The sequence below is a fragment of the Gallus gallus genome, chromosome 18, assembly GCF_016699485.2.
Source record: "Gallus gallus isolate bGalGal1 chromosome 18, bGalGal1.mat.broiler.GRCg7b, whole genome shotgun sequence".
Taxonomy (NCBI): Eukaryota; Metazoa; Chordata; class Aves; order Galliformes; family Phasianidae; genus Gallus; species Gallus gallus.
In genome coordinates, this window is record NC_052549.1 from 5,198,598 (window position 1) to 5,211,514 (window position 12,917).

The following is a 12,917-nucleotide window of genomic DNA, read 5'->3' on the forward strand; positions in this document are numbered from 1 at the left end:
CCTGTGGCTGCAAAGTGGCTGAAGGTAGGGGAAGTGTTCCCATGCAACCATATGCCTTACCTATAGAGGGTTTGAAGGCTCTCGATCCCACAGATCCCACAGCACTGAGCTGAACAGAAATTCCATTCTGTGAGTCCACAGTTTTAAAGATTTTGCTATACCTGGTGCCAGTGCTGTAGGATGCCTTGGGTTGGTTCACTGAGCTGCTGACAGATGAAGCCATGCCTCAAGCAACAACCCAGCCAAACCCCATTGAAGTGGGAGGTTTTGGGGCTTGTCCTGCGCCCATGCTGAGACAGATGTGTTGCAAGGGATGGGCTGACCTTCAGTAGCAGTTTGCTGATGTTTGCAATCCATAGTGAAGTGAAATTGCTTTCTACTGCCTTTGGCTGTGGGATCCACCCAGAAGTACCTGAAAATCTGCACTTGCTTTTTTTTTAAGCTGAGCTTTCCCTCTGTCACTTCCAGAGTTCAGCCCTTGCTGAAATAAGCCAGTCCCATCTCACACGTGTCCCTGTTCAGATAAGAGGCGAAATGTTCTTCCTTTACCCCACTATAGAGGGTCCTCTGATTTGGGGGATGAGAAAAATGACTTCTTACTGATACGAGCTGCTCTTCCACCTCCAGCAGGAGTTCTTGTAGCTGATGCTGCTGGGAAAATCCAACACAACCAAAGCAATCCATATCAGTAGACATATTCTTCACATTCTTCCCCCATCAGAGCAGCAGTGTAGCCTGGATTTCCATATTGCTTACCTGGGATTTGGAGTCTGGGCTCCAAGAAGAAACCCTCCTCCCTGCTACTCCCCTTGCTAATGAGATACTTCACATTATTAAAGCAGTAGGATGGTCACATGGTGACTCCTTCCTGAAGTGCTGCTTTAAAAGTTTTAAGGAATGCTACGTAACCAAGGGATTTGGAGTTCTGGTAATTAGGCAGTTGGTTAATCGCTTTGTATAATGTGCTCCATGACTGTATGACGGGGATAATGGCTATTTATCCAGGGCTGGGTGAAGATGTGAAGAGACAATTAGCTGGGTGAGCGGTCTGGCTGGCTGAGCAGTCTCCCTTGGATGGCCGGTCTGCCTCTTGTGTTTGGAAAAAATCCTTATCTTTGCTGAGTGTTCCTCACCTGCAGAAAGTCACCTGCATGGTAACCTCCTGACATCCATAGGAAGCCCTGTGCTGCTGCAGGGCTTTCCCAGAGCCCAGCCAGCCACCTGCTAGGGCTGAGTGCTGCTCAGGAGGAGCCAGGCAGTGCTTTGCCTCTCTTCTCCAGCACAGGATGGTGGGGCTGGATCGTGGCAGTTATTTCAACACAGCTGCTGTTAGTGCCTTTTGTCACCAACGGGCTTGGGTCATAAATGTCTGAAATCCAACCTGTTGCTTCGTTTTACTGTGTTAGATGAGCCGTACTATTTTTATTTATGGTTCTGGACTGCATGAGTGCCCTTGATATTTATTTCTTAATGTAGGTCTTGGAAAAAAAAAACCCACCACTCCTCTGCCAACAGTTTATTAGGTACAACGTGATCGTTTGTTTGCAGAGAGCAAACAATGGAGCATTGTCTGTACAAAGTGATTTGACTTTAAAACAGGTATGCAAAGGCAAGGCACTTATTCCCACAGCAGAATTCATCCAGGTCTCTTAAAAGTGTCCCTGCAAGCTGCTTGTTACCATACGGAGGACATGAGATGTACAGCAGCCCTGAGTTTTCCAGCCACATGGCTCTGTAGGCTGCTGGGAGAGCCCTGCTGCCTGCCCTCCTCAATCACAAACTGTGCCTCCCTAGCACAAGCAGCACACTTTCTTCCAGGCGAGGCACTCCAGCATGACTCCTACCAACAGCTTCAAAAGCAAAGCAACCCTCCCCAAAACCTAATTTGTGCAAATTGCAGAGGCAAGCAAGCTACCCAGGTCCTGACGGCTTCCAAAGCTGCAGGGGGAATGCAGCCTGGCAGTGGGGCAAGGCCCAGAGGGAGGTGAGCAACAGGTCCCAGGGTGTTGCTGTTGGGGGGGGGCTGCTACAGTAGGGATGACAAAGGTCTTTTTGATGTTGGGAGCAAAGCAGAGCCACCTGCTGCCTTTCCTCAGGTGGAGAGAAGGAGCAAAATAAAGGGTAAAAGTGCTTGGTTCAGGCAGGCAGGTTATGTGCCCTTCGTTCCACAACAGAATTGAGAGCACATCTCTGCTCTTGCCAAGGACTTGGGCTGCAAAGAATACAGGAAGAGTGCAGGAGATGATGAAGGGAGAAGAGGTCTGTGGGAAAAAAAAGGCCAGCCAGCTTGCCCTGTATCACTAGTCTAATGGGCAGCGCCAAGCAATAAACACAGATGTTTCTGAACAAATGACAAGCCTTTATTTTTTTCGATACTGAAAAAAAACACAAACCCACAGATGTCAAAACCACACTAAAAATTAATGATAATTCTCCAAACACCTCAACAGCAAAAACATTTCCAAGACAATAAAGCAAAAGAGCCAGCATTACATCTGGGCTGATGATGGAAAGCTGATGTTTCAGATGTCAGTTTCCAATATATGCAGCAAGTGCTTTAGACTAGCTGGATCTTCTGGCTTCTCACAGCTAAGGCATAAATTAAGATACTTTGCAGTTCTCCTCAGCTTTCAAAACAGCAGAATGTCACCTCTGTTAAACAGCTCAACTTAAACAACATATCCAACACTGACAAATCTGGTTCTTGTTAACAGTGAATGGGTGAGCAGAGCAGCGCTGTCCTACCCACAGCGGAGCTCCAGCACGCCCTGGTGTCAGGAACTGCACCATCAGACCTGCAGTGAAACCTGGGGGTGCTCCAGTGCTGGAGAGAGAGAGAAATCATTGTGTGTAAGTCATCTTAGCTTGCTGGCTAACGCAAGGACAAGCCTCTGAAGCATGCTCTGTCTTTTACATGTCAGTGTTTTATGCTGATAGTAACCTCACCTTTGCACACGGCCTCTTCAAAACAGCTCTACTGGACACAACTTAAGCAAACCTTCCCCCAGCAACAGGCTGAGAGACTCTAAATGTAATAATGTACCCTTCTGGACTTCTCAGGAGAAATAAGGCCTTTGGACAGGGCTAGCCCCTTGCTAAGTGCACTGAAACAGATCTGCACTGCTCTCCAGAGGTGTATGGAGAGAGCTGTGCATCTCATCTGCAGTGTCTCTGCTGCACGTGTTGCTCTTCAGTGCTCTGGGGGCTCTTCCGAAAGAAGTATTGGTGACTGAGAGCTGCCTTGGCTGAGATGCGTTTGCTGGGGTCGTACAGGAGCAATTGCTGCCAAGAGAAAACAAACATCAGGTTTAGGATTTTACAAGCCAGATGATCAGTTGTACCTGGACGTGGCTGGGCCCAGATGCAGTTGTTGTTCCTGCCTTTTCCCTTCTCTGGGCTTCAGGAGTAACCCCCAGCTGAAGTGCTCAGCAATGCCCTAGGGGAACTTACACTGACAGCCAGGATTAAGCTCTGTGCATTAGGGAGGTTGCATAGATTGCAAGTGGTTTTTTTCCAGTGATCCCATCAGTATGTTTAATAAAAACACGACTGCATGTACTTGAAAATGCTGTGAATTTTGGGCCACAAATATTGTGTGTATGTGAATACAGAGTTCCTCAAACAAATACACCTGTTCAATGAGTTGATGTTTCTGCAATGGAAACTGTGAACGTTACAGCCAATTCAGTTAATGTATTTCAAGGTAGATCAGCCCCAATTATTTCTCTTTTCTTTCGCCCAGTTTGAAAAGGATCTTGTCCACAGGCCTTGCGCTGAACCCACACTCACCGCCAGTAGGTCTCTGCCATGTCGATCTAAGTTGGGAACAATTTCCTTCATCTCTTTCCTTGCCCACTGGGGAAAGTCCCCCTTGTAGTCAGGCAGCTGTGACACCCCAGGCCAGGTTGCTTCGGTGGGAGTGCCCAGGGTGCGAAAGATCCGGAAGAGCTGATCGATCTCAGAGTCCCCTTGAAACAGGGCCTTCCTGGTCACCTGCAGCAACAACAACAAAAAAGCAGCCAGCTCCCACCTTTCCATTAGCTCTGTGTCCTACTTCTTTCTGCAAACAAACCTTTGTTCCAGCAGATGCAAAAAAGTGCTCAAGCCAAGGCAGTTCTGCCAGGCAGTGACTGGAAAACTAAAGGGTGTATGCTTGTCCCCTGCTCCTCCCATGGACTGGTGCTCCCCTAAGACTGTCCCACCTTCAATCAGTCCTTTAACCCTCTCTGGCGCAAGCTTCCTACCACCTTCTCTTATAGACCAGTTACTTGCCTAGGTTCTGCTCATCAGCAGCTCAGGGGCTTTGGGAGCTAGGGACTGTGCTGCAGTGCTGCAGGCATACTGCGCTCTTCAAACTGGGCTACAGTCCCTAGGAGACCCAAACAGAGCAATGCTCTGACATGTTTTGAAGTGCTAGTTCTCTGCAACCTGCTAGGAGACATCTGCAAGAGAGTCTGCTCCTCCCAGGATCAAAATGCTGCTGCAGTAAGACTGAAGTATGACACTGTCACATACTGACACTGCAGCCACACCACAGAGACTGCTTTGCCTTCTACCAGGCCCCTCCTGGTGGCAGATCTCTTTCTGACAGCATAACTAAGGATCAGCTAACCCTCAGGGTGGAGTTTCCTTAACACACACCCCAGGACTGGGTGGGGCCACAGATCAGTATCACAGATACTCTCCATCCTGCCCCTCCTTCTCCACTTCCCATTGCAGCTGGGCCCTTCCCGCTCGTTTAAAGACACTATTAAAACCCATACTACCATTTCGGCAAAGATGCAGCCAATACTCCAGATATCCACAGCTGTCGAATAGTATTTGCATCCCAGGAGTATTTCAGGAGCTCGATACCACAAAGTCACCACCTGGTAAGGAACCAACAACAAGCTGTGTCTAGTTTTCCTGAGTGAAACTAGAGGCATGCAATCCTTTTTGCTCTGCTGCAACAGTGACTGTACAAATCAGAATGTGCTATGACTTGTGTTTGATTACTGACAGCATGTTTGGGATTAACAGATCATTTTTTAATAGGGCACTGGAATAAATATACCCTATGAAGAGAAAGTGAGAAACCAGTTTGCAGGCAGGCTGAGGTAGAAGGGGTCAGCGCACTGTGTGGGGACACAAGATGACCCCTTAGCTGCAGGTCAGCTATGGATATGTCACTTGTGATGCTGTCATGCATCCACTATAGTTTGTGGACCTCACTCTCGGATGGCAGGGAGTCTTAACAGTACCTCATGAGTGTATGTGCGCAGGGGAACTCCAAAAGCTCTTGCCAGCCCAAAATCAGCCAGCTTGATTGCTCCTGCTTCGTTAATGAGCAAGTTCTGTGGCTTCAAGTCCCTGTGGATGACTCTGTGGGAGTGGCAAAAGCTCACGCCCTGCAGCAGCTGGAAAAGGTAATTCTAAGGAAAGAAGAGATTTTAGACAACACCACAATGAAACCACTTCAAAGGTTTGATTATGTGAACCAGCACACTTTAGTTCATTTATAGATCTTAATGAGGAATATGACTTTGCAATAATGCAACGCCAGGCTTGCAGGACACTACCCAGAGATCCACACAAACTGCTCCAGCTGTATGGTGTCATGGTTTGAGCTGTCTGTTCCACCCATCCACTACTCTAGAAGAGCAATTAGCAGTAGATCCCTCTATTGTCCTATCAACAGTTTGTTCAAAAATGAGATGGGCTGGAGAGCCTGGAAACAGCTGGGAAACAAATGCACTGGGCAATAGCACCAGGAGGCTTTCCCAGCTTTCCCAGCTGAAAAGTTTTACATTTGAAAGGCTGAATGACTGCAGCTGAGGATGAATCTCTTCCCAATGCAGTCTGGCTAAGAGCAGTTCAGTGCTGGCTCTGACCACCAGAAGGCAGCAAGAACTCACTCTCTTGCAAGCCTATTAGCTCTCCTTCCAGCACCGTACCTTGACCAAGCTTAAAGGAAACTCTCCAGTTTGGGAAGAGTCTATGTATTTCTTCAGGTCCTGATTGAGATACTCAAATACGAGATACAACTTCTTCTGGCTGTGCACAACATCCAGGAGCCTGCAAGATAAGTGCAAGCACACCCTTCAATGTCTTTGTGTGGGAATTCATGCTACACAGGGATGTTACACCGCCTGGGATGACCTTCTCCAGACCTTTGCTAACACCCAAACACGACATCCCTCCCTAATTGCCTCTGCTTTGGAAGTCCTCTAAGGCAGAGCAGAGGGACAGGTATAAGGGCATCCAGTATGGGGGGGGGCAACAGCGTTTTTAATCAGTCTGATTTTGTTTGCTTTCATTTGTTTTTTGCTTTTTTTGTACCGGCAGTGAAAGACTGGAAGGCCTCTCTTGCTGCCTGATCTGGAGCCAACTATGGTGATGACCAGGATGTGCAGCTGGTGGGAAGGGTTCACGTGGCTCTTACCTGACTATGTTGGGATGCTTCAGCTCCTTCAGCAGCGAGATTTCTCGGATGGCAGTGCTGGGGACACCCTCTGTCTCCCTGTGGAAGAGGTGAGCTGTAGAGCACCCCATCCCATAGCCAGACCATACAGCCTGGCGTTACCCTATTTCCCTTTTTCCTGTCAGTGTGCCCCATTCTGGGCCTAGGGGAGGGTCTCACACTTGGTACCACAGGCTTGGGTTGGACATGGGGGGACATGGAGCCATGGGGAAGGTGAGAAAGGCAGTCATGGAGGGGGGGCGGGGGGGGGAAGTGCCACCACTGTGGGCATCAATCTGCACCAACAGCCCTCAGAGCCTGGACAGCCCAGAGGAGCAGGATTAACCTTGTACACATTCAGTCCCAATTCTGGAGGGGCTGAAGTCAGTGCAGGGCCTCACCAGGCCCCAGTGCTGCACTCCTGAGGGAGAGGTGGCATCCCAAAATGGCGGCATCCTGAAATGGTGGCATCCCAAAATGGCGGCTGCCTCCTCTGCCCCAAGCCACAGTGCCAGGGCTGAGATCTAACCACTCTCATTAGCCGCTAGAGACACTTTTTTCCCTCATGTCAGGCTTTTTAGAGCCTCTGAAGCCATTTTGGACTCTGTGCTCGGGGCCCTTCTCGCACACTGGGCTGAGCTGGGCTGTGGTGTCCCCAGGGGGAGGACGTGGCCCCACTCACGCATCCAAGCGGATCTTCTTGAGGGCCACCAGCTGCCCCGTGCGCTTGTTGCGAGCCTTGTACACCACACCATAGGTGCCCTCCCCGATCTTCTCCACCTTCTGGAACACCTGCTGGAAGGCCTCCATGGCCTCGGCCTTGTGGCTGCTGGCACGGAAGGGTGAAAAAAAAAAACAACAAAAGGAGAAAAGGTGCAGGCGCACAGCACAGCGTCCGCTTTCCCCCTGCACCGCTCCCCCAACCCAGGGCCCAGCTGTGGGTGAGGGCTGTTGGCTTATGGAGCGGCTGCGTAGGCCCAAAGAGCCCCACGATGACGGCCCGAGGACGGCTGCTCGCGCTGCTGCATCAGATAAAGCAGAAATGGAGCAGAATGCACCCAAAGAGCTGCTTGGGGACTGTGGGAAAGGTTACGCAGGGCTAAGGGAAGCTCTTTGGTTCTGTTTGTGCCTGGTATGAAGAGGATGTGGTGTGTAATTTGTCTTGCGCAATTGTCCCTTGAACCTCCCCACTAAGGGCTGTGCCGCTTGGTCAGGAAGATGTCCTTGGTGGGGGAATTAATAATTGACTTGCTAGCTGGCAGATTAAAAGATGGTTATACACGGTGGCACAACAAAAGGTGGAGCTACAGAGACCCGGGTCTTGGGGTGGGCACAGGACATGGCAGCCCACTGAATGCATGGTTCCATGGCACTTCTGTGTGGTCTACACAGGACTGTTTTAGGACATCCCTGAGCCACCAGCTCAGATTATCTTAAAATGTATCCTGATGTTGCTGGTACAGAAGAACTGAAGTAGGTGGCAGAGCTGGGGCTCAGATAACTATGGATTGGTGTGGCTAAGGCAAGCTCCTGTGTGAGTTCTCCATTGGGTTGGGAAGGTTGAGTTTGTGTTTGGATCTCCACCTAGAAGCATTGCCAAATTTGCTCTACCTTTTTTTTTTCCCCCTTCTTGTGGAACTTACAGGAATGTGGTAGCTTAGATACTCCCAGTTATCTGGTAAACATGGTCATTTGAATAGAATTTAAGCCCAGGAGGAAAGGCAGGAGAATAAACAGATAAGGTATAAATATAAACACATCATGACATGCTAACTGTTGGCTCTTATAAAACCAGGACAAAATCTTGCCTCTTGAGATAATGGTTTTGGACTTGGGCTGAACAGCCTGTGTGTGCAGAGATAGGGCTTTCAGAGCTTGGTAACTGTGTGAACAGAACACAAGGCTCAACTATGATCAAAGATTATCACAAATACTGTAATTACTGAGCAACCTCAGGATCGTAAATCAAGCCTTTGGCAATATCTGTTGCCATTTTGCTCTGTTTCTGTTCACTGTATGGTTTCAGTCCACGTTTTGTGAACATTTCAGCAGAGAATCTGAGCTAAAAAAAAACAGAAAAGGCTGCAGGTGGCTGAGTTACAGGGAACCACAGACAAATCTCACCCCAAATCTCACCCAAATTGCTGTTGCACAAAAAAAGTCTCTTGCACTAAAATGTTATTCTCATCTCACATTAGCCATTTTGTCATTTTATTGACAGTTTAATTCTGCTGGGCCTGGCACCATGTTCTTAAGCCAGGGGAGCTCTGATGTAATTTCATCTCCTCCTCTTGCAATTTTATCAAAGCTAAGCACTTCCTTACACACCCAGTCCTTAAGAGGAGAAGGAAAACTGCAGTTTGCTATGTCTTCTTACATCATCCATAGTGTTTCTGCAGGGCCTACTGCATGTACCTTAGCAAGAAAGGTTGTTAATCAATAAAAGACAAACCACATTCTCTTTTTGTCTTTATTTAGGAAAATATCAATCAAAACCTTTAGATGCTTCCAAAAATGATTTGAGGTCTCCTAAACTTAGATGTGCAAGGAAGAAAGTCAAGTGACGGTTCTCAGGGCAGTGCAAATATTTAATTTAGGGCTAAAGTCAACCATGCACCTTGGATACGGGCTCCTGAACCCTCTGAGAGGCAGTTCTAGTGAAGTAGAGGCTCCTCGCTCTTCTTGTTCCTTTGTTGTTCAGTCCAGACCTGAGTGTTTTTCCAGGAATGCTTCTGTGTGACAGCTGAGTCACCACAACCCAACACATGCACTCGTGGACCCTGAGCCACACAGGGCTAACAAACTTTGCACTACTGCCCTTTACCTCCCATTTACTGCATGTTGGCAGCATATGCGGATATGTGCAGATGTTTAACTACAGATTCAGAGACTTTGCCTTTTACTGACCTCTCCAAGCCCTGCGTTACAAAAGGACTGCTGTAACTCATGCACTCTTTTTCCTTAACCGCTCTCTTAAACAACAAACTTGCTTCCCAGACTCATTTTCCATGGTGAACAACTGGCACAAACTGGCAGCTCCACATTTACGTACTGGTTCAATCTTCACGTACTTCCCTATTTCGTGATTTCTCTCTTTGCCATGGCAAAAAGCAGCAATGTTTCAAACCCACCTTCTAAATACACTTTCCAAATGTTTGCTACGGATGGCAGCTGCCAGACAGCCGTGGTGGGGACCAGCACAGGGCTGGGGTCACAGCTGCTGTCAGGACGTGCCAGATTCCATCCGCTGCTGCCTCTCCTGGAAGTACTTCCTCTGCTCCTGGATGGCCTGTTCCAGCAAGGGCACGTTCATCCCTTCCACGCAGGTCAATATTCGGGCTTTTATCACAGGACTCTCACCTGGAAATATAGAGGAAGCTTTTGTAGGAAGAGAAAGAGAAGTAGAAGCTCAGCGGCACACAGAAAGCTCCCTTCTAGCAGTGTACACTTCCAGGTGGCCAAACAACCATAGCCTGAGACCCTGCAGGACACTGCTCTGGCTGCATGCCTCCATGAGCAGCAGGTTAATTCATGACGTGCTTCCTTCCCTCTGCCTTGTCAGCTGCCAAATGCCAACGGTTGGCACTGAGCTCCCTTTGCCAGGTGAAAGCAGAGCTCAGGACACCTTAATGCCAGTGCTACACAGCATCCATCCACCCCATAGCTGCACTGAGCATCTTTGGCTTTTCCTGTCTGAAAAGCATCAGGGTTGGGTTTAAGCCAACCTCTGCAGGCAAGAAGAGGGCATACAACAAAGACAGACAACAAAGCTGGGCATAGAAGAGGCTCAACGCTCACTGTAACCAGCAGTTCATTGGTGGACTCAGGTGCTGCACAAGGGGCCAAGCCTTGTGGACACAGCCAGCCTCTCAGCCTCCTGCCCTTCCACACCTACAAAACGGGGTCAATGTGCTCCTAGGCAGTGACAACCGAAATAACATGCCTTTCTAAAGGAGCTTTGCAGCAGAGGCTTAGCAGGTGACTCACCAGATGCCGCGTGCAGTGTGGCTTTCCACCTGTCACTGAGGGTTTAAAGGGCACAAATGTGAGTGTTTGTTATCAGGTGTGGCCAGGACATTTGGGATTTGCTTCACAACCCCACAGCCCAACTGAAACCCCATGCAAAACTGCACGGTGCAGCTGGAGTAACACTCAGGGCACCCCGGGGAAGGCCAGCAGGGTGACAACAGAGTGACAACAGGGTGCCCTGTGAGACAAAGCCTGCCCATTTTCCTCACACCCCATCTCTGAGGGCAGGATGTAATTAAAGCCTTTCAAGGATGGCAAAGACCAACCCAGCCAGCTCCCAACAAGGTGTTGCTGCAGTCAGCCACACTCGGAGCAAAGGTAATTGACCGTTGGTTTCATAAGCTGTGCTGCTCGGGCACTTTTGGCTTCTGAAGAAATCTGTGCCAGAGCACCAGGTTTGAATCAAGATAAGGGCACTGGTTCCTAAAGCAGAGGGCACTCAAGCAGTCTTGTGCATCTTCCATCACTTTGCAGGGGGGCTCATTTGATAAGAGCTGTAGCCATGGTATAGAGATGGAAGCTGGAGCAGGGGTAGCAAAACAGCTTCCAGGGCTCCAAAGGTTCATTAGGCTCGCAGTACCAAGTGACTGAACCCACTGGACAGAAATGGAGACCGTGCAGCAGCATTTCTGGTTAAAGCCAACCTTCCTTTACTCAGTATCTAGTGTATCCAGCCAAACGGAGACAGCATTTACCTTCCCTGTGTTCAGCCTCTCCCAGGACCACATAGAGAGATCCCAGCTGGGCTTCAAATGGTTCCACCAGTGTGGTGTCGATGCGGACGTGGTGCTGGGCTGAGCCATGCTGAGTGCTGAGAATGGCTTCGGATCGGGCCAGGTCATAGCAGCTTAGCCTGGGAGCGATGGAGTTGGGAGGTGCACAACTGAGATTGCAAACAAAGCCAGGGCACAGGGGGGCAGCAGGGGAGCAGCCTGTCCTGCAAGGAGCCCACGATACCCTCCTCACCTGCCAAATGTCCTCAGTGCTTCCCCCTCTGGGATGGAGCTGTTGATCTCCCATGGGAAGTAGTACACCCCAGCGCTCGGCAGCATCTCAAGCTGGCTCTGCAAAGGCAGATCTGAGCTCCTGCTACCCAGTTCCTGAACCAGAACCAGGTAACAGCATCCCAAACCTCCTCCTGTGCCCAGGTCCCACATGCAGAGGGCTGCAGGAGCTCGCTAGGTTCCCTGCTGAGCTCTGTGTGCATGCATCGAGCCCTGAGCATCCTCCACCTCCACAGCATGCAGAGTGTGCAGGCACAAGGATGCAAAGCAGCTTCAGCACGGCTTTAGTTCTGCCCAGCCAAAGCTGCAGCCAGGCAGGTGGCTGTGTCCTGTAGTGGTTCCTTTTGGCATTGTGTTCCTATTTTCTTTCTAGGGTCCCTGGGTTTGGCAAGCCATACATCTATTTAATGCATTGCTTAATGCATGCACAACATCAAGTGCAGCATACTGCACATACACCTAGTGCACTATCTCATACAGTGCCTGCCCAGTTCCAAATACAATATGCTACGTGGAGATTTAACCAATCCTTCAACACAGTAATTATGAAATGCCTACCTGCACATGCAGCGTGTTATGTGCACACTCAGTGTTGCTATTTAATGCACAACTGAATGCATCCTTAGCCCCGGGTGCAGCAGTTATGTGCACATTCAATGTGCTATTTAATGCACAGCCAGCCCGTTGTATAAAGATTTTGTGCACCATTTAATGCAAGCTTAGCCTCAAACACCAAGAGCTCTATGCACGTTTAGTTAACCAGGATGACAAATCCCAGATGAAGTACAGCATGCATTTAGCAATTTGGGGCGGGCATGTGATTTAATGCAAGCCCAGCTGAGATGCACCATGCTGTATGCACATTTACAGATCGACTTAATGCACACCCAACCTCTGATGCACCACGTTGCGTGCACACTGAATGCACATGCAGCTGCACAAGTGCATGCATAGTTTAGTGCACTCCTAGCATGTATGTTGCATGCACATTTAGAGCACGATGCAATGCATGCCCAGCATGTTATAGCATGCTGTACACCTATTCAAAGCATGATTTATTGCATGCCCAGCCCCACATGCAACACGTTGTTTGCACACCGAACAATACGCATTGCACATCCAGCTGCAGCTGCACACGTTTTATGCAACCGAACGCGCTCCCAGCTGCAGCACGCTGCATGCGCGATTTAAAGCAGCGTGCAATGCACGCCTAGCTGTACGCGCGCTTAGAGTGCGATTTAACGCCCTCCCAGCCGCACGCTGCATGCACGATTTGAAGCACGGCGCAGTGCACGCAGCGCAGCACGCAATGCAACCCGCAGCGCCATACACCGCACGCGCCGACGCGCGCCCAGCGCACACTTACCGCGCGGCCGCTCCCGCCCCGCCCGGAAGGGGGCGTGGCCACGTCGCGGGCGGTGACGTCAGGAGGCGGGGCGTCGCTC

The 12,917-nt window shown here is 49.7% G+C and overlaps 2 protein-coding genes and 1 long non-coding RNA gene across 7 annotated transcripts; 1 reads left to right on the forward strand and 2 right to left on the reverse strand.

Annotated features, from left to right (window-relative positions):
* Nucleotides 1-1,487: 1,487 nt before the first annotated feature.
* Nucleotides 1,488-7,268, reverse strand: CDK3 (cyclin dependent kinase 3). Of its 3 annotated transcripts, none has more exons than XM_040649576.1 (7): nucleotides 6,841-7,095; nucleotides 6,422-6,499; nucleotides 5,934-6,054; nucleotides 5,241-5,411; nucleotides 4,767-4,868; nucleotides 3,790-3,993; nucleotides 1,488-3,282 (listed from the first exon to the last, which is right to left on the reverse strand). In XM_040649576.1, exons 1-7 carry the CDS (start codon nucleotides 6,975-6,977, stop codon nucleotides 3,157-3,159), a joined length of 939 nt encoding a protein of 312 aa, XP_040505510.1. In that variant the 5' UTR covers nucleotides 6,978-7,095; the 3' UTR covers nucleotides 1,488-3,156. The 3 variants fall into 3 exon arrangements, with proteins under 3 accessions (XP_040505510.1, XP_040505511.1, NP_001075175.2); XM_040649577.1 differs by having other exon boundaries at nucleotides 6,786-7,095; NM_001081706.3 differs by lacking the exon at nucleotides 6,841-7,095 and adding an exon at nucleotides 7,122-7,268 and having other exon boundaries at nucleotides 1,506-3,282.
* On the forward strand, nucleotides 4,607-7,317 carry LOC121107124. Its single transcript, XR_005840691.2, has 3 exons — nucleotides 4,607-4,871; nucleotides 6,325-6,510; nucleotides 7,197-7,317. It is a non-coding gene; the product is annotated as an uncharacterized LOC121107124 (long non-coding RNA).
* Nucleotides 7,318-8,894: 1,577 nt separating this feature from the next.
* TEN1 (TEN1 CST complex subunit) lies at nucleotides 8,895-12,870 on the reverse strand. Of its 3 annotated transcripts, none has more exons than NM_001199845.3 (4): nucleotides 12,839-12,870; nucleotides 11,435-11,532; nucleotides 11,164-11,321; nucleotides 8,895-9,799 (listed from the first exon to the last, which is right to left on the reverse strand). In NM_001199845.3, the coding sequence occupies exons 2-4, from the start codon at nucleotides 11,518-11,520 to the stop codon at nucleotides 9,663-9,665; spliced, it is 381 nt and encodes a 126-aa protein (NP_001186774.1). In that variant the 5' UTR covers nucleotides 11,521-11,532; nucleotides 12,839-12,870; the 3' UTR covers nucleotides 8,895-9,662. The 3 variants fall into 3 exon arrangements, with proteins under 3 accessions (NP_001186774.1, XP_015150599.1, XP_046757919.1); XM_015295113.3 differs by having other exon boundaries at nucleotides 8,896-9,799; nucleotides 12,031-12,870; XM_046901963.1 differs by lacking the exon at nucleotides 12,839-12,870 and having other exon boundaries at nucleotides 8,896-9,799; nucleotides 11,435-12,007.
* Nucleotides 12,871-12,917: the final 47 nt, after the last annotated feature.